Source organism: Phoca vitulina, unplaced genomic scaffold, assembly GCF_004348235.1.
Source record: "Phoca vitulina isolate PV1807 unplaced genomic scaffold, GSC_HSeal_1.0 scaffold9, whole genome shotgun sequence".
In the NCBI taxonomy this organism is placed as follows: Eukaryota; Metazoa; Chordata; class Mammalia; order Carnivora; family Phocidae; genus Phoca; species Phoca vitulina.
Window position 1 is genome coordinate 50,698,385 of NW_022589712.1, and position 25,155 is coordinate 50,723,539.

General features: G+C 40.7%; 1 protein-coding gene across 1 annotated transcript in view; it reads right to left on the minus strand.

The window, feature by feature from the left end:
• FIG4 (FIG4 phosphoinositide 5-phosphatase) overlaps positions 1-25,155 on the minus strand; it is a 118,720-nt gene continuing 93,565 nt past the window's right edge. The window contains exon 23 of the mRNA XM_032408089.1: positions 1-335. Within this exon, the coding sequence (XP_032263980.1) occupies positions 158-335 (178 nt within the window). The 3' untranslated portion in view covers positions 1-157. The remainder of the gene's footprint in view (positions 336-25,155) is intronic.

Genomic DNA, 25,155 nt, shown 5'->3' on the forward strand with positions numbered 1-25,155 from the left:
TATATTCAATCATGTCTTTATTTCCTATAATATATAGTTCCCCAGTTACAGAAAGGAAAAACTTTTAGATGTTAAGGACTCCTAGGAAATGAACTTTTTAAGATGAGACAAAACAGATTACAGTGTAAGCAAATTCATGGGAGGACCTGCTCTCTCTTCACAGGTAGCGGTTCCTGATGTATTCTCGGTACATGGAGGTGTCTTCTTTTCCAAGGGGCTGCATGATACCTTGACTGGCCTGGATGTGGGCTTGGAAGATCTCTGTAGATTTTCTGTCTACTCTTGGAGGCTGAACTTCATAGATGTTGTCTTGCGAGAAAGCGGAGATAGGTGTTCTATAAAAGGGAAGAGAAGTCAAGGCTACATTAAAGAAAATAAAGTGAAGGACCCACAGGGAGCTATGGTCTCAAAGCATTTGAGAGCCGCTGACCTTGACCATGTGGACTTAATGGTAATAAGAGATGGTATTGTCCTCCCCTGTATCCTCTAAGCCGGCTTCGTCTCCTGCCCAGAGGACAGCTGGCCCAGCACCTGCCCAGGGAGTCCTCCCGGAAGCACAGGCTAGGTGGGCACCCCTCCTCTGTTCCTGCAGCCCCAGGCACACCTGTCTATGCACCCATCTGCCCCCCTCACACGACCAGACTACCTTTAGGTGGGGGCTGTACATTTTTTGCTCCTTGACACATCATAGGAACCTCAATTTTTTTTGTTATATTAATTTTGTATCCTATAACTTTATTGAATTTGTTTATTAGTTCTAAGGGTTATCTATAGTTTTTAAAGGAAGATTTAGTAGGAATCCGTGAAGTAAGGGATATGAATTCCTTCCTCACATTGATAAGAAGAGCAAATGAGTTTATACGTATAAAGTGCTCACTTAGCATAATGCCGGGCACACTGTAAGTGCTCAGTAAATGTGAACTATTATTAATAAATACAGGTGCGTAATTCCTTATCTGCAATTCTGAAATCCTAAAAGCTTTAATAATCGAATGTTACTTTGATGGTAAAACCTGACCCGACTGAAATTCATTTGGTGGCATATCCTAACCTGAGCCAACAATATTCATCCCACTTTGTGTGAATATTAATGTGTTTAATTAACAGAAAGTCCTCAGATCACACTGGGGATGTAGCATCCTGTTATGCTAACACCCCCAAAATTGTGAATTCTGAAACACATCTGGCCTCAGGCTTTTGCTGAGGGATTGTAATCTGCAAGAGGCAGCTTCCTTCCTTTCTGGGGTATTGAAAAAGCACCCAAGAATCTCTTTACTCAAAAATATCCCTCCATTCCCAACCACCCAGCCTAATTTAATGCATGAAATTTCCTTCTACCCACTGGAGAAGGTGCTGTCTCCAGAAAGGCCTTGTCAAAATGCAGTTTGGTGTCTGACACAACCTTTACTCATTGAAGACTGAGCACCTACTAGTTATTCTATCCTTAGCTGAGAGCAGGCCTTTGAGGGATGAGTCGGTCAGCCAAGTCAGGTGTGATGCAGAGTGAGCATGTCTGTAGAGTGTGAATGGAAGGTCAAGAAGGGGCCACTGATGGGGAGGACAGTCAATGAAAATGGTGTTGTGAGGGACTGGTGTACAATGACAACACATTCCACCACGTACCCCAGGGCTGGCCCTGTGACGTAGGCGCTTCTTACACCAGGGCACCAAGATAACACAGAGAGAGAAGATCCGGAGAATCTATTCTGCTGAGCTGGACCCTTGCTTTGCTCTTCATTCCAGAGGTGTCAGGAAGGCATCCTGGGTGTGTGGCTATTTGGTTAGCTGGGACCCCTGCGGCTGGGGGAGATTCTCTGCTGTCAGGAGCAGAATTAGGCCTCAGTCCCAGCTAGGCCTGGCCTTGGGATGTCAACAGTTCAAAAGACATCAGGAAATGCAGACACACAGTGGAAGACAGGAGTTGTACAGTAACTCCCCCATCCTCTTAGGACGCATTACCATCAAATGGGGGTCTTTCTTACCCAGAAAACAGTCAAGGTAGCTCACTGTGCTTTGTCTTTACCTGGAACACTAACACATCCTGCCATGGCTGGAGATGTATTAAATTACGTTAAAATAAAATATAACTAGAGGTGGAGTATTCTTTCTGCAAGCCAACCTCAATTGTTTTCACCTCAGGATAGTATATTTCAACTCAAATTTGGTATATAGTTTGTGAAATGCTCCCATTTTTTAAAGCACTTAAATAATTTCACACAATCTTAGAATGTGACCTTATTTAAGTAAATAAAAACCAAAGGAAAATGATTTAAAGTTAAAAAAAATGAAAGACAAAGGTGAAAGAATCCTGAGATGTCTGAATCTCAAATCTGTCCTCCAGCCTGGCTGCAGTGCTTTCTTCAAAATACACGAGTTACAGTTATTCTGATGTCTGGGGAGAGCACATTATAATGGTGAACAATTAGGATGATTAATAATATGAACTCTTCTCCTCAATTTTCACAAAAACATAGTAACTCTCCAGTCATTTACATAATTCACACTGAAATGCTAGAATTCTTTAATGATAGATAATATTCAGGATCAAACCTTTTTAACCTGAACCTTTAAAATGAAGATTCCACTATGGTTTTTAGAGATTGTCATCAAAGTACCAGCCATAGACAGCAACTGCCCCTGACACCACACCATCTACACCTGTCTAGTGTCTTCAACTTCTCAAATCCCTTTTACATGTATGATCTTACTTAATTTTCACACTCATCCTGGAGGCAGGAAGCACTGGGATTATACCCTCCATGCCACAGAGGAGATATTTAAAGTCAATTTAAAAATGGGACTAATGGTTTCTGTCCTGTCTTTGAAGCCAGACCTTTGCCCAGAACCCTTTGTGCATTAAGGACGACCTCTCTGGCAGAAATCACACCAGACATTCAACAGATATAGGAAGATACCGTCTGGGTACTAAACCTTCCTGGGTTGAGAAAGGGGAAATGCCAAGTGACCAAGGCATTGTTTGATCCTTCAGAGGTCTCGGCTGACTACACAGGTGGGCCGGCTATGGAATGTCATAGCGCCTGGGCACAGTGACCGCCCATAGATGTGGGGCCAGGACAACCTTGAATGGGGCCGGAGACCAGTCACTTCCACCCAGGGCCTTTGCTTTCTGACCAGTCCTCACCCTACTTCTTGGTTAACTACCTCACTGCTGCGTGGAGTAATGGAAACCATTACAAACACTAAATATGAAATGCCAGACATCAGCCTGAAATGTCATCAGACTGAGTGGCAGGTGGGTTTAGGGCTCTCGTACCACCTCACTGGGGTTTCAAAACAACGCAGGGAGTCCGAAAATGCATCAACTGTCCCCTTTGTCCTTTTTATTCTTCTAGATTCAAAGTCTATGTTAAACAACAAAGTTGTAATATTAAAATGGTTATTACTGGATTGGGACCAGAAAGATGCTTAAGACATACCCAATCTTGTTGGCATAATCAGAAAAATGAGGAGGAAGAAACCGATTCACAGATAAACTTTTGTTTCTTCATTTTACTCAGATGTCAAGAAGTCAGTGACGATGAGCTCCCCACGGTCTTAAGGCAGTGGTTCTCCAAGTGTGGTCCCCAGACCAGGAGCATTAGCATCACCTGGGAACTTGTTAGAAATATAAATTCTCAGGCCCTACTCCACACCTACTGAATCAGAAACTCTGAGGGTGGGGCCTGGCAAAGATGTTTAGCAAGGCCTCCTGGTGATTTTGACACTTGCCTTGCCAAAGCTTGAGACTCTTTGGTCTAACCAAAATGTATCTAAAATGCTAAAGAACATCTTATTTGTGGGCAGTCAGCAGCACTGAACACTTGTAAGCAAGAAATCTCTTTTCAAATGATATACTACCACTAGCCCTCCATCAAGAATCATAACTTGACATTTAATTGTAAATATACGAGCAGTAATATTAGATGCACCACACATTTCCTAATGAGGAGACACGTCTGATTTCCCCATTAGCTTACACATTTCCAAGGTGGGAACGAAATACAAAAACATCCAAGACCCTCATAAGGGGCTGCTGGTCAGCACCTTGTCTCTGAGGGTATTGGAGGGAGATGGATAACCCAATAATGCTTTCAGTACTACATGGAATAGTCTTTTTACTAGCTTAGATGGCATCTGTTTCTAGATAAAAAGATCAGTATTTAAACACTAAATGATGTGGAAATTGTGAAACTACTTACTTTTATTCATTCGAGTAGAGAAAGCTAGCTTATTACTGCACTTTCATGGTGGAAAAAATGGCTCCACTTTTCTCTCCTGACCATAAACAGAGGGGGATTTTGTTTTCAACTTCTCACAGCCCCCAAAGACCTCCTGCCCCTAATTCAAATGGCAGTAGTATTTCTGGAGATAAAATATTATAATTACAAATGTGCAGGCTCATTTCTTTTTATCTACAGAACCTAGTTCCATCTTCAAAGAAGAGCTTTGTATTTCCCCTCAAGGAATGTTACAGTCTTATTTAAAATAATATATTTGCCAATTCATTTATGGGCTGCTTAACCCATACTGCTCAGTGTGCTCAAACACCAAGGACCGATGACACCTGGCCTTCACTGCAGTTCCCACTCACAGAAGAGAAACACTTCAGGCAGAAATTCATAAGGCACACCACATGTTTTTAAAGAACATACTTATTGATGCCCTTTTATGCTCTTTCTTAAACGTGGTCTTACTCATTTGGTTATAATATGACCATGTCTGATAATAACCTATCTTAGCCTTGGATGCAGAACTAATATTTGAGTCCCTTTTAAAGTTCAATTCCTACTGAGGCTTACTTCCTAACACATACTGAATACTTAATAAACAGGTTGATCTGACAAGAAAATATTTAATTGGTCAGACTGACATGTCTTCTGAATTTAGTTACGTCCCGGTAATTTGTGGCTGGTGAAAGAAAAACGGGACAATATTTGTATAATTTCAATAATATTATACATGTGATACTTGCGCATCTGTTAAAATCTTCTGTTTTTCCTATGATTATCATTCTGGCATACATCAAACCCCATTCGGCATTTCCAGAAAATTTAGTAATGGTTCTGATCACAGAATCTCTTTCCCTTCTGTTGCTATCAGTTTTCTGTTTCTTTCACAGCACCAAACGATTCTTTGTTGGTCATAACTGATCCTTAGGTCATTTCTTTCATTATTTCCTCTGCTTTCCGAGAGAAAACTGTAACAAGGGCAGGTTCAAAATTGATCAGATGCTCTGGTCTCAGTGGAGTAAAACCTCAGCAAATGCCTTAAAAGCACCAGCCCTTGATTATTCATCTATTTGTCTTTCTGCAGGTTTTATAATTTCTATTAGAAAATAATAGCCCTTATCACCTAACCAGCAGAGGGGTCTATGGTACACATCACCATGAAATAAATTTCTCTCTTTCTAGCCCTTACTACTGCTCAGAGCTTTCAGCCCTCGGTGTGTGGATGCCAACCTAACATTTTTTTTTTTTTTTTTTTTTGATCATCCATTGCTTCTCTTTAGTTGCCTTATTAGGTTGCTTCTATCCTTCCAATAATGTACTCTTATAGTGAAGCCTAGTCATGAATCTATTTTACCAAGATGCTGTGGTGAGAATGTGTTTGCTTTATCATGTAAAATCTCAAGAGAATGTGGCATATTACTCACATTCTGTGCATAAGTATAGACACCTAAATCCAAAATGTAGCTCTCAAACTGCACTTGTCCCATATGGTAGGCATTAGCCACATGTGGCTATTTAAATTTAATTAAAATTAAATAAAATTTAAAATTAGTTCCTCAGTAGCACTGGTCACATTTCAAGTGTCTGATAGCCACATGCAACTAATGGCCACTGTTGGACACAGTGTAGATATCGAATATTTCCATCATCACAGAAAGATCTATTGGATAGACTGTTTTTGAACCTCTTTCCTATTATTTTTTCCTCACAAATTCTGGGTAATTTTAGGTCTTTCTAAGCCCATTACCCTAATATATCTCTGTATGGCATTTATCACACTCTGATCTTTTATTCATGTATTTATATACTTACCAGGAATACGAACTCCATTTTGATCACCTCTTTATCTCCAATGCCCAGAAGAGCATCTGGCATATGGTAAGTACTCAAAAGTTACTCATTGAATGAATGAATGACCTCTAGTTAAGGAATAAGATTTTATCTTGGGTTTCTAAATTCAGAACCTAAATTCAGTGTGATTTGGATTACTTGAGATGATAGGAAAGCTAGGGTTTCCCATCAGAAGCCTTGCTCTTCAGTTCCTTTCTTCAGATAATCCGTAAGTGGACAAGGAAACTGAGGGCAAGCTGGAGTGCCTTCTAGTGGGGTAAAGCTATCAAAGTTGCTCAAAAACAATGGTGAAGCAGAAGGGGTGGGTCCTTACCCTCTAGAGGTGAGAAAACAGTGACTCAGGCAGATTAACAAAGTTACTAAACGGGCTGAAATCAACAGGAACGTGTCAATCTTCAAATCACCTCTAATACAACAAAAGACAAAATACACCCCTCTATTGGGATCTGAGAAAGCAGGCACTGCCTCTATTCACTTTGACATACCTTTCACGCCAATTTCGACACCGGAAATACGGGTAAGCCCTCCTTATTTGCTGCCTTGCCCCTCTAGGATACTTTCACATGTCTTTGGGTATATACATGTGATACCATAGAGTGAAGGTGATGGGCTTGAGGGGCAAGTGCTTACCCATTACTGGGAAATTAAGCCATGTTAGTAGTTGCTGGTGACATTCTAAACATTATCAAGGTAAAGAAATTAATTGCCTTTTTATTCCTACTAAAAGACAGGAAGTCTATATTAACACACAAAATGCTATGAATCTATGGGACCCATGGGTGGCTCAGTCAGTTAAGCCTTTAACTCTTGATTCAGGCTCAGATTGTGATCTCACGCTCATGAGATTGAGCCCTGCATTGGGCTCCACGCTAAGCGGGGAGTCTACTTCTCTTCCTCTCCCTCTGCCCCTCCCCTTGCTTGTGCACGCACACACTTTCTCTCAAATAAATAGATCTTTTTTAAAAAATGCTATCAATCTAATATATGATCCCTAACAAAGTCCAATTATTTCAGCCTTATTATGCCACTGAAAGCTAATGAGCATGTCACAGAATAATGAACAAATCTGATTTCTTTATATACAAACATTTTCAAATCCTTTTAATAGCTGCTATTATAACAAGATGATTGGGCTGTCCTCCAGCAGAGACACTGAAAGGGAGGTTGGAAATCTCATAGGCAGGTTAAAATTCATTAAGGAGAAGAGGACAATAATGCCAGTCTTTAAACAATCTACCACAGAAGAAGCAAAAAGCGGTGATGAGAAGGAAGTGAAGAATATAATCTGTGATGGTGGAACATAAAATGCATAATCTCACACACCAGAGATGCAGGCTGCTCGGTCTGCATATGAGGCCCTTCAAAGGCTCAGCACTAAGGAACCTTGACTCCACACCGTAGGCGAGGTCTTTAAAGATTTGGACAGGAGAGGAGTAGGTGGCTTTTTGGTAATGAAGAGAGCACGAAGACAGCAAAACCCTTCTTGGGTGTGTTTCTCAAACACTCATCTGCCTTCAACCTGTCAGGAGCCATGTCAATGACAGGCCACCCAGAAAGCACTGCAGTCTCACAGAAAAGGAAGATTTTATGCCTAAACCTAACAACAACACAGAACAATTATTTATAGAACATGATGACCTTAATATATCTCAAAAAATATATGCATGTGTCACATCGAAGGCTGCTAAAATCTATCTTTTGAAGACTCATTTGTCATTTTTCATCAGATCCACTAGATGAAGAAATAGCATATGTTTACACACAAACATGCTACATATATAAAATATTTGTATATAATATAGATTGATGCTCATATACACTAAAATATATATTTATGCTTATGTACATTATATATATATATACATATACATGTATTCTTTCAACACAATGCTGTGGGAAGGGCAATCCATATATTTCATCCCTCCCCACAAAATGATGTACTTCATATGAGCCCATGTGGACTCATTTTTACCATGTCCATTTTATGGACATTTACAATGTGCAGATACTGGAACAAAAAGTATAGCTGATGAGCTTCTGGGGTAATGGAGCCAGTAAATTTAGATAACATATTGTAATATTTACTATTTCTTGGATAGAGTTGGAACATCTTGCTCTTAAAATGTGACTTTTTATATTGTTATATATAAAAGAATCAATGTAATACACATAAGGGCCTTAAAGGCTGTTATAGGTTTGTCAGGGTAAAGTTTTTGGTGATATTATATCACTGCCTTATATATATGTCAATTAAACATAAAAAATTAACAATGTTTACCCAATATTTACCATGGAAAAACTACTGTGCTTCAGAATTATCAATGCATTTCATACTGTTATTGCAAAATAAAACACAGATACAGGAAACCACACAAAACAGACACATAGAAGTATTATAAGGTGAACACCACCCAGGTCAAAAAACAGAAATTTTGGCAGCTAAGCCCCTTCCATGTGCCCCATTCCCATCAAAACCACAGTAGCCATTATCCTGACTTGTATAGTAATCACTTCCTTGCACTTCTAAAACGACTTTTTCATTTAAATGTGCATCCCTAGACGTTAGTTTAATCTTGCCCATTTTCAAAAGTGTGATATGCCTTTTAATCTACAGATTCTCTCTCCTTTCTTTTCCTTACAATTCATCAGTTGAAGAGTCCAGGTTGTAGAGTTTCTCTCAGCCTGGATTTTGCTGACTGCATATTTATAATGCAGTTCAAAATGTTCCTCTGTCCTTTATATTTCTGCAAGTCAGCAATTGCCTCCAGAAGCTTGGTGAGAATTTGCTTCAATTGCTTCGGCAAGTCTATAGGTGGTGGTATGCTGTTTCATCAGGAGGGCCATACTGTCTTAAGTTGTTTATCTCTTTTGATGTTAACAGCCAATAATGCTCAATGCCTACATCTGTTAACACTGGGGATTGCCAATGCTAATTATTTCTTTTTCATTAATTAGTTGAAACACTGTTATTTTTTCTTTTTACAGATGCTTTCCCTCACTCTTATTTGGTTATCTGGTGGTATAATTCATACGATTCAAAGTGTCATATACTTGATTCCTTTTCCCTTTATTTTCCAGTTTTCTGGATAATGAAATGGTTCCCTATAGTCCTTCCAAAGTGATTAGGATTTTTTTTTAAATTGTAAACTCATGGATTTAAACATATCTGATGAGTTCCATTCCACTGCAATTATTATTACTATTGAAGTTCAAATCATCCTATCTTTGCCCAGTGGGAGCCTCTTCAAGTTCACTCCTGAGTCCTCTTGATATGACCCCAGCAATCTTTAATAACTTTCTTGCTATTTGGATTGACAAGATGTTCTAGGATCCTTTTGTCCATTTCCTGACACTGACCTGGAATCAGCTACTTCTCCCAGAGCTCTGGTTCCTTTTAGCGGGGAATGGTTATTTTAAGACCACAATGTGGGTACTAGGGATTCTCCTTGTTCCTGGGCCACTGTATGTGTACCTGCAGGTACCTACACATTTACCCGTGTGTGTTTATGCCATGCTGGAGAGAATCCTGCTTCTCAGGGACAAAGAGGATGACAGAATTACAACAGCCCATAATTATTTGATTTATCCCATACTGAACCTATATCAGCACTAGAATAACAATACTACCACCACCAATATGATTCCTGGAGACACTCTATCTGCCTATGCTCCCCGCAGTACCTCCCCATTTTTTCACATACTATACTCTCCCCTTTTAACCAGCATTTTGATTCTATGAGTTTATAATTCACAGTGGTCTTTTTGTCACTGCCTCTCTAGTCATTTTGATTGTCTCAAGCTCCTTCTCCTCTACATCCCACAGGAAGGCCTCATGGGAACAATATGCCGCGTTCTTACTTGTAACAGTTTATCTCTGCTTTCATACTTAAAAGATTTGGAAATAATATCCTCAGCTCACATTTCTTTCCCTTGAGAATCCTAAATATATTACTCCATTTTTTTTTATATAAAGAGTTACATGTAAAAAATCTGATGATCTAATTTTTTTTCCCTTAGAAGTCTTTCCTTTGGCTTAGATATCTAAAGGATTTTTTTTTCCCTTTAAAGTCTAGTTTACTTACTATACTGTATCATTCTGGGTTACCACTCTCATGTATGTGGTGTGCTCTCTCAATATATAGTTTTAAGTAGTTATTTCAGAAGGTTTTTTTTGGCATTACAGTTTTTAGTATTTTTTTGTTGTTGCTCTCTAAGATTTATTTATTTATTTTGGAGACAGAGAAAGTGGGGGGTGAGGAGGTGCAGAGGGAGAGGGAGAGAGTCAAGTAGACTCCCCGCTGAGAGCGGAGCCCAGCACAGGGCTCGATCCCATGACCCTGAGGCATGACGTGAGCCGAAACCAAGAGCTGGACACTTAACAGACTGAGTCACCCAGGCGCCCCTAGTATTTTTTTTTTGTTCCCTTGATTTTTCTTCTTCAAAACTCTAATTATCCATAGTAAATCTTCTTTGCCTATTGCCAGTATCTGACACTTTCTCTTAAATCTTTGTTTTTCTTCCTTTCTTTTTGCATTTTTAAGTTTTGTATTTTAAGCACATTTTGAAACAGCACACTTCAGTTTTGATCTCTTTTACTGATGTCTTCCTGGCATGCTTTCACGGTCTGCAGGGAACATCCCTGCTCTGTCTTCTTCTGTTCTTCTCATCACTTTACATGACATTGGATCTTGATACTTTTCTAATGCTCATTATGCAAAATGAGTTTTCCTGAACCTTTAGAAGGTGTAGTTCAAGAAAATCTGAGTGACTTGACAGAACTCCCTCTTGGGTTGTTTTTGTGAAGTATTCAAAACCATGGCACACTGCTTTCTGAGATGTCCTGCACCCCTTCCCTTTCTCTGCTTTTCTCTTTCCTTCGTGTCTACTATCATTGTCCTGCTCAATTTTGACTCCATGGGGAATCAGATGGGTCCCCTGACCTGGAAGGGAGCTTTGGTGGTTTGGTTTCAAACATTTATGTGGCCCAGACTGCCTCAGCTCCTTTCAGAACCCACCCAGAAGCCCCTGCACTCAGCTGGCACTGAATCAGGTAAAACCCCTCCCAGTTTCAGCTGCTGTGCTCAAATTGGCCTGTAGTGATCTCCTGTTAGCTATTCACATGTGTCAGATACCCTGTTGTTCCTTCCTTGTTCCTTCCTCTTGTATAAACCCTGATAAAATGCAAGTCTGGCGGCTCTTGGTGGTTTACCACCACCGCCTGCTTATATTTAGGGAGTTGTGGGGATATCTTATCACAGAGTTTTGAGGTAAATGCCTATGGGTATTTGGTTTTGCTACCTGGTTGTTCAGTTTTACGTGAGGATTCAGAGTTTAAAACTATGTTGTTGCTGTCTTCTTCCCAGAACCAACTAGGCATAGCTATATTTTTTGGGGGGGGAGGGGCAGAGGGAGAGAGAATCTTAAGCAGGCTCCATGCCCAGGGCAGCGGAGTCTGATGCAGGGCTGGATCTCAGGATCCTGATATCATGACCTGAGCCAAAATCAAGAGTTGGATGCCTAACCAACCGAGCCACCCAGGCGCCCCTAGACATGGCTATTTTTAAAAGAATATTTCTCGTCTCTCTCTGAAGCTGATCTCTAATCTGATACATCACGGCCGGCATGGCTATACGTCCTTGCTGCCGAGGCAGACACTGCCACACCACCTCTGCTCAGCCAGGGCTGCTCTGGGGCAAGTCTTCTCCAGCCTGATTGCCGCTTCTACTCGGTCAGGACTTGCTCTCCTCCAGGACAGCGGTATAACAGACGTCCAGACGTGGCGGCTATTCAGTGATGCAGAGACGGGGGAAGTAGGCAGAAGGTGGTGGAGCCCTTCATCCTCTGGTTCACCTGCATCTGGCTAACAAGGCACTGCTTCCCGAGCAGCAGCAGTCCAAGTGGAGTTAGGAAAATCAGTTGTTCTTTTACTGCAGTGGATGGGAGACGGCTAGTATACCAGTTAGATTTGGGGCACGGAGCTTAGGGGACAAGGCAGCCCTCCAGGGGCTGCCCAAGGACCTGCCTCCACTATCTGAGCAGGGTGCCTTCACCATTGTGGCCGGATGCGAGTGATGGCTGCTAATGCAAACGGCGGCTGTATGTTTCCTATCTTCTCCCTTTCTGAGAGTTTTTATTTTCCTTTGCAACCATTGTATATTGGGAGCAGACAGGAAGTCTTTTTGTATATAGGTCAGTAGATTACAAGAAGCCTCATCTGGACCTGATAGAGACAGCTGCACAGAACCTCGAGATCGTGGGCGTCGAATGGGGTGCAGTATTGTATGGGGGAGGAAGTGGGTTCCACCGACAGCACAGGAGTATGCACGGATACCTGGGTGGCTGGAGGGGCAGACTGTGACAGATAACAGCATTTACATTCCCTCATATCTACCTGAACTCCCCCCTTCTAGTGTGCAGTAGCTGAAAAGTGAAAAAAAAAAAAAAAATCCCAGACTCCCTTGAAATTTGGGTTCAAAATGTGGTTTAGGTTCTACTCACCACTTGTAGTCACAGGAGGCTTTGATTTAGAACTGAGTCATATGAAGAGAAGCGAGCTCTCGGGTATCATCAGTTCAACAGACTGCGGCAAAGGCAACACGTTCTTAAGTTGGCCACAGCGGTGGCAGCTTCCTGATGAGAGCTGAGGTGGCCGGTGTTGCATCCAGCAGCTACCGGGGATAGTTGCCCAATTAGGGCAAATGCAGAAGCCACTCTGAGGGTTTGCCGTATGCTTTGGGGAGTTGTTCCTCAAAGCTCGGTCTGGAGTTTTTTGTTCAGCCCTCCAGTGATTCTGAAAGTCACTTAAAATCTTATAATAAATCACTTTCGGTTTAATCTTCCTAGAATGGATTATGTTATCTGCAACTCATCTCTGACCAACAGAGTCAGCCAATGAACAAAACGCAAACAGCTCCGGCTCTCGCTTGCTTTACCAAGGGGCAGGCAGCCAGCCTTCCCAGGTGAGCCCTGTTCCTAAATGGTCCTAGCAGGAAGGGGATACTTCCAGCACTTGGGCATGTGTACGCTTGCTGCCCAAGGAGACAGAAGGGACAGTCTACCAGAAGCACACTGATGAGCAATGCTGGTACTTTCTATGTTTTGGCCATACGCACTGATATTTTTGTTCGTCCACGTATGGCAGAACGACATTGCACAGTCTCTCTGAGAACTGTCAAATAAAAATGTCATTTGTGTTTTTAAAAGAACATTTGGGTTCAATGAATCATGAAACACTACATCAAAAACTAATGATGTAATGTATGGTGATTAACATAACATAATAAAATAAAATAAAAAAAAAGAACATTTGGGTTTAGAGAAATGAAGAGGGAAGATTTTCAGATCTAAAATATGTAAAAGGCTTCCAATTTAGGATGCAATTTATAAACTGTATAGTTTCCCTCCCATTTGTAGCACACGTTATCTTTGTATAAAAAGAAATGCAGTTTTTCCTCTATTTCAGCTATGTTTTATTACAAACACCAGAAGAGCAGCCAGCGATATTTGGCTGCATTGTTTTGCAGGCTATAACCTGAACATTTCAGCTGGTGTATAATGTGAGCACACTTGGCTTTGAGCCACAGGCAACAGGGGCTGGTTATCCTGCACAGCACTGGGGCTGTCCTGCCAACAAAGGACAGGGTGCACATCCAGCACATAACAGCTGTTCTCCAAGGGCAAAGAACGTAACCTCACCTCCCAGAGTCAGCTCTTCCCTGCCTGTATGCAGGCCCGGACTCTCCCTCGGGGCAACCGGTCATCCATCAGACACTACACAGTGACCTCTGGGAACAATGTGTCCCATCTGTCCTCAAACTTCCCGGAACAGCAGCAGCAGTGGCCTGTCACTCCTGAAAACTCAGGCCAATGGGTTACAGTATGGTCATGTGTCTTTTCTCCCTCACAGAGGTGATGACACCCAACTTACATTCTTCATGCCCACTCGGGTATTTTTACCTTTTCGATTTACCAAATGCTACCACTGAGTTTGCTGTATCACATCATTACATCTCTTGTATCCTGCATCTTTTTTTCTAATAAACTTTTTATTTTAGAACCTCTTGAGACTTGTAGAATCATTGTGCAGAGTACAGAGAGTTCCCACATAGCCACACTCAGTTTCCCCGATTATTCACACCTACGAGTCTGGGATGTCTGTTGCCATTAATGAACTGATATTGACACATTATTATTAGCTAAAGTCCATATGTGTCCTTTTTCTGGTCCACGGTCCCTTCAAGGTCCATTACATTTAGTCATCATGTCACCTTAGTTTCTTCTTGGCGGTGACAGTTGATTTTCCTTGTCTTTTGATGGCCTTGATAGTTTTGAAGAGTACTTAGCCGGCATCTTTTCAAAGTTGTCCTTCACTTTACTAACAAGGAGAATCAGAGAAAATGGTCTTTTGGAAGAAGGTATTAGATGGATCATGAGCCTTCAAAACAAAACCTAGCAGTCCTGAGTTTTCAGAAAGACTCCGATGGCTTTATCTCTGTCCATGCTCATCTGTGATGGAAAGTTGGGTGTGCTGCCCGGTGGATATGTGGACAGCTGCTGAGGAAACGCCTACGGAGCAGGGGCTCCCCAACCTGGCTGATCATTACATTCAAGTGGAGAACTTTATAAAGCAGAGATTCCCAGCCCTGGCCCAGAGGTACTGAATCAAAATCTCTACCAGTAGGGTCTTAAATTCTGTATTTTGTATCTCTTTAAAAAATAACAATAATGCTAATTATGTTTTTGATATAGAACACTATAAAGCATGGCCCATAGTCTGTTAGTATTATTAATATAAATAAAAGTATGTGTAGAAAATTTAAAGGGTAACCAAAAGTCCAAAATGAAAAGTGAATGCCTCCCTATAATCTACTTAACCATTTTCTAGGGATATTTTGGTTGTTCCACTTCTATTGTTGTCTTTTGTTTGCTTTGGGATTTGTATGCCAACAAGTTTCCTAAGATATTCTGGTGTCATCAGAAATTTGGAACTCAGCACTACAGAAGAAATTCACATTCAGCTATGGAGGGACAGAATGGCCCTTTCAGAATGACATCCTTTATAAAACCATCAAGCCCTGCTCTCCCCCTGCCTCCCCTGAACAAGTTAGCTCTAAAGCCATTAGATGGGGCAGAGCAAGGAGAGGTGGCCTGTGACAGCCCGTGGGTGTCCAAGCCCAAGGGGGGCGAGGAGGGCATCCACACCAGGAGGGAAGGCTCGAAGTGGAGAATCAGAGCCCAAGCAGGGGAAGGAGGGTGTCCCTACAGAGGGCAGGTTGAGGGGAGTTAAGGCCTTAGTGGGTGAGGAGAGTATCCACGTGTAGGGGCAGCCTGAGGTGGTACGTCAGGGCCTGAGCAGGGAGAGGCAGGTATGGGTATCCATGGGGAGGGGTGGCCTGGGGTCCAAGGGGATGAGGAGGCCATTCACGAGGGTGGGTACCTTTGCAATAGAAGTCAGAGCCCGAATGGAGGGTGTCCATATGGGGAAAGGGGTAGGTGTAATGGTGATGGAAGACTGATTATATCAGAGGGGTTAATCAAATAAATAAACATAATAAGGGTAACAGAAGCCAAGTTTCTCACTGTTGAAGAAAGGAGCCACTAATATGGAAAGGGAGAAGGACAGAAACCCTGGATACCCTACAATTAGAGGTATCAATATGAACTTACACATTTAAATATATGTAATTTAAATTTACTACATTTATAAATATACACTTGTATTATGTAATATATAAAAACGTATACGTAGTATATACTTGTATATATATATGTGTATATTTGTGCACATGTCTGTATTTATACATATGTCTATACATATTTACACAGATACATAAGCAAATGTGTGCGTGTCTTTTGAGTGGGGCTTGGGAGCAGCAACATCCCCCTCAATAGCAACAGACACACCTAGTGCCCAGACCTTGGCTTTTATACCATTTTCCACTAAAAAGAACCAGGGATCCTTGGAGAAATGATTGATCTCAGGGCTGGGGCAGGCAAAGAACATGATGAGCTTAGAACATCTTGTGCCAGAAATCAAGGGGAGTGTTCAAAGAATGATGAGGACATGTCCAAAGAACACAGGAGCCAGGCTGAAGGGGCTCAGGTGAAACTTGGGACAATTTGAGCATCAAAATAAATAAGGACTGTAACAGATTACATCCCATTTAATAAAATAGAAAGCCAAGACCTCATACTGAGAGAAATAACTAAAAAAGTTGTAAGTCTGATAAAGAACAGGATATTTACATAGTTTCAAAGTATCTCCCACAAAATGTTCATCGATTAAAAGAAAAAAGATCACCTTCATAGGGGAAAAGCCCAGAAGATGCCGCTTTTAACCAAGGTATGGCAATAAAGATCATTAGCAATGGGACAAATTGATATTGTGTGCCACCTGATAGGATGCAATGGAAAGAACCCACCATCATCACTTCTGTGATATTTCTGCATGTATTCATTTTGTACCTTCAGTCAACAAACATTTTCTATGTCATAGTTTCTGGGGGTCAGGTGATTGTGGTTGAAGTCAAATAGTTGGCTAGGGTGACAGTCAACTTACAAGGTTTAACCAGGGCTGGAGAATCCACTTCCAAGCTCAACATTGTTGGTAGGCCTCAGTTTCTCACTGGCTGTTGGCTCGATGCTTCAGTGGCTATGTAGGCCTATGCATAGGGCTGCTCATGACACGGAAGCTTGCTTCACACAGAGCAAGTGATCCAAGAGATTACTTCACAACTTAATCACTTCTGCTACATGCTCTGGGTCACAAAGATCAACTCTGGTATCAGGTGGGAGAAGAATACATAAGGGTGGGGATAACAGGAGGTGGGCCAATTTGAAGGTTGGCTATCACATTGCTGAAGGTTCATAACCTGAAGATAATCATGAAACCCAAATCCTTGGCTACTCCACAAAATAATTGGCCTGTATCCGTCGAAGTGTCAAGGTCATGAAAATCAAGGAAGAATGCGGAACTGTTCCAGAGTGAGGGAGACTAAAGCAACCTGACAACTAAATGCAACGTGAGATGCGAAACCAGATCCTTTTGGAATTAAGGACATTACTGGAACAACTGGCAAAAACTTGAATGGGGTCACGGGATTAGCTGGTAGCAATGTATTGATGTTCATTTCCTGGTTTTACTAGATTGTAAATTGTGATTTTGTTGGAGAATGTTCTTATTTATAGGAAATGCCCACTCAACTGCTAGAGAGAGAGAGAGAGAGAGAACATCAGGTCTGAAACTTACTCTCAAATGGTTTGGGGAGGGAGATGTTCTTCTGAAATTGCAACTTTTAGGGAAGTTTGAGATTGTTTCCATATTAAAAATGTATATGAATTATAAAGACCTATGACAGAAATTTAAGTGTGTAAGGGAGAAAATCCTAATTCTACTATAGGTAGAATTTTTTGTAGGTCAAAAATGTGTGAATATTGGTAATTCTATATGGTTCAACTTAATACAAGAATACCCCAATAAACTAATCAGTATCAAAGATAATGAAATTACGGATTTCAATAAAAAGACAAAACAATTCACAGTGCCCTTTCGAGGAACTCTCTCCTGCAATCACCCACTCTGTCTAGCGTCCCTAGCATCTGCCTCTCTGTAGACCCTCTTCCAACAGCACACAGAGAAGCTGCTGGAATAACTTGATCTTAGAAACAATCCCCTGATTTCATAGTCCCATCCAGATACGTTCCTATTTCTTTGCACTCCTTCACAGCATTTTTTGAAAGAATGGTTTCTATTCCCCATGTCCTCTCACTCCCCATTTTTCCCTAAACTCACTCTAAATGGGTTTGCAAAGCTACCACCCATAAACGTTTGCTCATCAAGGCCATCAGTAACTTTCCTGCTGATTTTTCTGTCTTCAACACTGCTGCCCACTCCCTCCTTGAGACATTTTCTTCTCTTGGCTTCTGTGAAACCACATTTCTCTTGAGTTTCCTTTTTTCCTCTTTGCTTGTATCCTCGCCCCCTACAACTCACCCTCCAGAAAACATACACAGTCATTTTTTACAGATGTGAACTGGAGCATGCCACTCTACAGAAAACCCTGCAGTGGCTTCCCACCAGATGGAGGAACACTAAGCTCTCGTGGGAGCTCCTGTGAGATCTGGCCCCTACCCGTGCCCACTCCATCCCATAGGCATCCCTCTGGCCTCTCACTCAGTCTTCTGCGTGCTTCTCAAACCTGCCAAGCTTGTTCCTACCCTGCTCTTCCATGCAAGTCCTTTCTGCTTCAAACATTCTTCCCCAGTCATCCCAGGGCAGATGCCTCGTCTGCATTCCAGTCACAGCTCATGTGTTAATTCCTCAAAGAGACTTGCCCTCAAAACCTAATCTAAAACAGATCCCCACCCTTACCTGCCCCAATCCTTCTCTCCCATCATGCTGGCTTGTGTTCTTCAGAGCATATATCCTAATAGGAAACGATCTTATTTATTCATTTATTTGTTCAGTGCTTGTCTGCCTACCCCGGAACACAAGCGCCCCAAGGGTCTTGCCAGTCTTGTTCTTTACTGTATCTCCAGTGTCTAGGACAGTGCCTAACACATAGTAGGTGCTTCATAAATATTTGGTGAGTAAATGAATCACCTGCTTTCTGTTTCAAACTGCTACTGATCTCAAGCCATCAGAGGTCTCACAGCTATGATAACAACTACAGAATCTAAGAGATGACCTTCCTTCCAAGTCACCTTGTCCACACTCAGATCAAATGAAGAACCTCTTCACAACATGGCTGGCAGAAGGTTATCCAGCCTCTGCCTGAGCACTCTCAGTAATGGGAGAACTCACGACTTTTCATAATGGAATATTTCCATGTCATTGCTGAGAGCTCTGTGTTGGAAAGATTTTCTCTTCAGTGACCCTAGATCTTCTTCCCTCTACATTCCACTTATATTAGTCCCTAAAGCAACTTAAAAAAGCCCCACTTCACCTGACAGCGACTCAAATATCACTTGAGGGAGTGATCACATGACTCCGAATTCTCTTCTCCCAGATAAATACTCGCAGCTATCTCAACACTTCATGTGACATGAAAAATGAACCAACACAGCGTCTGAGAAAGGCCTGCAAAATTTTAGCAATTTGGTTTAAAACAGTAAAACCTTTCTGACATCTTATCTGAAAAATAAAACGTAAGAATGCCCTTCAGTATTCAGAGAACACAGTGTGATTTCTCATGACTGTCCTGTCCTCTTAATGCCTGCTCCCCTGCCTCACAGCCTTCCCGATACTGAGGGAACCACAGCAATCACAGGCCCGGGAGTGTCTTCTCTGAGACAAACACCCATCTCTGTCAAAATATGATTGTGGCTCTATGTTCTCAGTTCTGGATAAATTCTACATTTTAATAAGATGAGAGACAACTCTCGTGATGTCACTATCTGCTAATGAGCTTTGTGGCACAGGCTCTTTGCCAAGGGCATTAAACAATTTATTCTCTGAGGAAAAAAACCAGTTTGGATCTGTCTCCCTTTTGGGCTTTCATTGTGTGTGTAGTGCGGGAGGAAGAACAGATGGTTGTGGTTAAACAGGCAACAGTCTGGTGCATATCTGTACCCTGTGACTTCCGTAATAGAGTAAGCACTCTATAAATACTATTGAAAGAGTGAGTGAGTGAATGAAGGAACCAGTGAACCAGAGGGTCTAGGAACTAGTGCTCTAGTCGGAGCTCTCCTTTGACAGATGAGGAAGTAAGGCCGTGACAGGGGATTCAGAGCCCAAAAGTGTCAGCTGCGGGACCAGACCCCAGGGCTCCTGGTTCTCAGGCCTAGAATACTTTCCACAGATTCATGCTGCCTCTCTTACTGGGCTTCTGTGCAAATGAATTTCCAGTTAACTGAATAGGCACAAAGGACTTTTTGTTTTGTTTTGTTTTGAATAACTAGGTCACTGTAGATGACTTCTTCATATCCGGCTCCCCAAAAATGATTATTTTAACCAACACAGTAAGCCCACAACCCTTGGCAGTGACACAGTTAAGGACTGGATGTGACCTAATCCTGGCCACTGAGGCATGAGGGAAAAATCTGCTAAGCAAATTCGGGAGCTCCCTGATGCTAAGGAGACACAGGGAAAACATCCCTCTTTTCCTTTTGGCACTACCATGTCTGACGGTGGCACATGGACCTGCTGTAGCCATTTTGCTACCACTCTGAGGATGAGGCTACACTGAGGAAGGGAGAGCAGAGAGATAGAAAGAAACTGGCGCTTCATGATCCCATGAAGCTCCTCAACCAACCAGCTCTGGAGCCTGCCCTATCTGCAATCCTTCAGTGAAGTGAAATTATAAATCACCAGCTGCGTTAGGTGTTCTGTTATTTGGACCTGAAAGTATCCTGAGAGGTTCAAACCATTTTTTGATAGAAACCTTTAAAAAGAAAATATTTGCTTCCTTGAGTTCTTAAACAATAAAAAACCAGAAAACAAACATTTCTTCAACCAATCAGGGATTTCATTCTGCTGGCAAGGACTGAGCAAGGCTGTGATGTAGTAATGCTTTGTTTGCCTTGGTGCTGCACGCTCACATACATGGTCAAGCATTCTATGCCATTAAGTTCTCAAACTTCTTAGTCTCAGGACCCCTTTACACTCTTAAAACCATTCCTGAGGACCCCAATAAGCCTTGGTTTATATGGGTTACATCTACTGATAATTATCATATGAGAAATGAAAACTAAGAAATTAAAAAATATTTATTTGTTTAAAATAACAATAGAAAGCCTGATAAATGTTAACATAATATGTTTTAATGAAAAATAGCTACATTTTCCAAAACAAAAGAAAATTAGTGACAACGGAAGTAATGTCTGACATATTCATGATCTCTTTAATGTTTTAATTAAGACATTAAATTCTTAAATTTGCATCTGAATTCTTAAATCTGCGTCTGGCTGAACCTGTCATGATATGTTGTTTTGGTTGAAGTATATGAAGTATATGAAGAAACTCTGACCTCACAGAGATGTGTAGTTAGAAAATGAAGGAGTATTTTAATAATCGTTCCAGATAATTGTGAATATTTTTCTTTGATACTGCACTATAACTTGACAAGTTTCTTTTTTTTTTAAAGATTTTATTTATTTATTTCAAAGAGAGAGTGCATGCGCATGCGTGAGCACACAAATGGGGGAAAGGGGCAGAGGGAGAGGGAGAAGCAGACTCCCCACTGAGCATGGAGCCTGATGTGGGGCTCAATCCCAGGACCCCAGGATCGTGACCTGAGCCCAAGTCAGACGCTTAACCGACTGAGCCACCCAGGCGCCCCTTGACAAGTTTCTTAAAGGCTAGTTGTAATGGAGATGTATAACACAATATCAACGTTAACAAAAGTTTGGAAGAAGCTGATTCCAACCCTCAAGGATGACTCTGAGGGGCTCAGTGGGGGAAATAACTGTAGATGTGGTAGAAATAGCAAGAGATCTAGAATTAGAGGTGGTGACTGAAGATGGGACTGAACTGCTGCAATCTCAGGAGAAAACGTTAATCTCATGAGGAGCTCCATTCCTGAGATGGAATCTACTCCTGGTGAAGATGCTGTGAAGACTGCTGAAATGCCAACAAAGGATTCAGAATATGACATAAACTTAGTTGATAAAGCAGCATCAGGATTTGAGAGGACTGGCTCAAATTTTGAAAGAAGTTCTACTGTGGGTAAAATGCTATCAACAGCATCTCATGCTACAGAGAATCATTCATGAGAGGAAGAGTCCATCGATGTGTCAAAACTTCACTGTTGTCTTATTTTAAGAAATTGCCAGAGCCACCCTAGCCTTCAGCACCTATACCCTGATCAGTCAGCAGCCATCAACATCAAGACAAGACCCTCCACCAGCAAAAAGATTATGACTTGTTAAAAGGTTAGCATTTTTTAGCAATAAAATATTTTTAAGTTAAGGTCTGTACATTGTTTTTGTAGACATGATGCTATTGTACACTTAATAAACTACACTGCAGTGTAAACATAATTTTTATATGCACTAGGAAACAAAAATTCATTTGAATTGCTTCATTGCAATATTTGCTTTATTGAAGTGGTCTGGAACCAAACGCATAATATATCTGAGGTATGCTCGCAATTTTATTTAGAGTCCCCAAAAAGATACCTAAAATAACATTTTGCTCTTTTTCTATCTGTTAAACATTTACTGATTCTTCTGAGATTATCAGAATGTTTTTCCTAGCTCTATTCTATTATTAAAAATAAATGTATTTAACATATTAACTGTAGTCAATTTACTTTTCTGTTTTCTAACCAAATCATAATGTAACTATCAATTTAGCTATTCATCTTTTGAAATAAGCCTAAAAGTTTTATTTTCAAAGAAATACCACTTTGAGGTACAGTGCTGGTTGACTTTAACAGTAAGTAACAAATTCCTAACACAATTATACACAGTAAAACAAAATGGTTAAGAAAGTCAAGATAGTCTCAATCCCTTTTTACTTCTGGAGAAGGATAAGATACATTTTATTCAGATATTCTGGGGCTTAATTAGTGCTTTGGTGACATCACACATACACAGTAGAAACCATGATCCTCTACTAATGGATATAAACTATCTTAAGAGAGTTTTTTTTTTACAAACTAATGGAAAGTGGGTTTGAGAGGAAAGATTTTTAAAAATGGAAAAATTTTCATTCTTTTCAACTGAGATCAAACTGCCATAATTTTTTTTAATCATAAGATTCTAAGAGTAAGGTAAATATAAAAACAAAGCAAAACTTTTAGAGCTTCATGTATTTGAAAACAACAGGCAAATGGAAATCAGGAAGTCATGGTTCTATTCTAGACATGCTGATCATGGGATTCTAAGAGCTAGTTACATATGGGGAAGGAATTCTTTTGAAGAATTCTTTTGAAGAGCTTCAGCAACTTGGTAGCAGCAGGAAACTGAAAATCAGAAAGTATGGCTCAAGATGGTGACATAGATCATTCCCAACTTCAGTCCCCTTCGCAAGACTGACTGGCAAATATCCATAGACAAGACAGCAATGTGAAAATCTCAGAACCCAGGGATGAGGCTGAAGCACCCCCCTGGAAAACAAAGGCTGAGAAGGATGACCTTAGAAAGATTAAGAGGAGTGGCTACACTCTGGCCGCATTGCCCCTTCCCAGGCCAGCACAGTGCTATACCAACAGGGGCCCCCAGGGGTTTCTACAGTGGGAGGGAAAAAGAGCCCAAAGTGGACATCCAGCTCCCCCAGCACTGCAGAGTCCTTCCCAGGAGGCGCATTTGGATCTTGCCTCACCGGGGTCAAAGGAACTCTGCAGGCCTGGACTACTGAGAATCAGAAGCAGGGAAGGTAGGCAGGGTTTACAGTAACCAGTGCTCAATTTTGGCAGACCACATTTCTCTTTGCAGCTGTGCCCCAGCAGAGATCCTAGGCAGTGGCTGTGCTTATCTGCATTGCCAAGCTGGTGGCCCTGTCTGTCTAGGGGGCTTGGTGGGCAGTGGAAATAAAAGGATACTAATTAACATCACGAAAACATATGAATATGTAATACTCACTGGTAATAGTAAATATATAATCAAAGTCAGATTCTCTAATACTGTATTGGTAGTGTGTAATTCATTTGCAACTCTAGTTTAAAGGTTAAAAAATAAATGTGTCTAAAAACATAACTACAATAACATGTTATTGGATATATAATATAAAAAAAGATGTAAACAGTAACATTGGTAACCTAAAATGCAAAGGGGAAGAGATGTTAAAGTATGAAGTTTCTGTATGCTATTGAAGTTGTTGTTGTCATTTAAAAATAGATAACAAAAGGAGTCAAACCATACTACTACAAAAGTCATCAAATCACAAAGGAAGACAGCGAGAGAGGAAGCAAGGAACAAAGAAAGTACAAAACAGAAAGCAATGAACAAAATGGCAACAGTAAGTCTTTACCTATCTTTAATTACTTTAAATAACTGGATTAAATTCTCCCATCAAAAGATATAGAGTGGCTAAATGGATAAAACACAAGATCCAACAATATGCTGCCTACAAGAAACTCATTTTAGTTTTAAGGACACACATAGACTGAGAGTGAAGGGATGGAAAAAGATATTTCAAGCAATTGATAACCAAAAAGGCAGCAGCAACTTTAAGTTAAAAATGGTCAAAAGAGACAAAGAAAGTAATTATATAAAGGTAAAGGGGATCAAGCTACCACAAAGATAAAAGAATTGTAAATATTTATGTGCCCAACATTGAAGCACCTAACTATATAAAGCAAATACAGAACTAAAAGGAGAGAGAAACAGCAACACAGTAATAGCTGGGAACTATTGAACATAATAAAAATAATAATAATAATAATAAACAATAAAATGCATAGGAATAAATCTAACCAAGGAAGTAAAAGATCTATACAATGAAAAGTATAAAACACTGGTAAAAGAGATTGATGACAAATAAGTGGAAAGATATCCCATGTTCATGGAGTATAAGAATTAACGCTGTTAAAAAGTCCATACTACCCAAAGTAATCTCTAGATTTAATATAATCCCTATCAAAATTCCAATAGCATTTTTTTTACAGAAATAGAACAAACCAACCCTAAAAGTTACATGGAACCATAAAAGACCTGAATAGCCAAAGCAATCCTGAGAAAGAAAGGCAAAGCTGAAGGCATCACACTATGATTTCAAACTTTTTTACAAAGCTACAGTAATCAAAACAGTATGGCATTGGCATAAGAACAGACAGATAGACCAAGAGAATCATATTGAAAGCCCAGAAATAAACTCATGCACATACAATCAACTAATATATGACAATGGAGCCATTACTCTGGGAAGAAGACAATCTCTTTGATAAATGGTGCTGGAAAAACTGGATATTCACATGCAAAAGAATGAAATTGGACCCCTATCTTACACTGCACACAAAAATTAACTCAAAATGGATTAAAGACTTTAATGTAAGAACTGAAACCATAAAACTTCTAGAAGAAAACACAGGAACAAATTTCCTTGACATTGGTCTTGGCAATGATTTTATGGATATGACACCAAAAGTATAAGCAACAAAAGCAAAAATAAACAAAAGCAAAAATAAATACACCA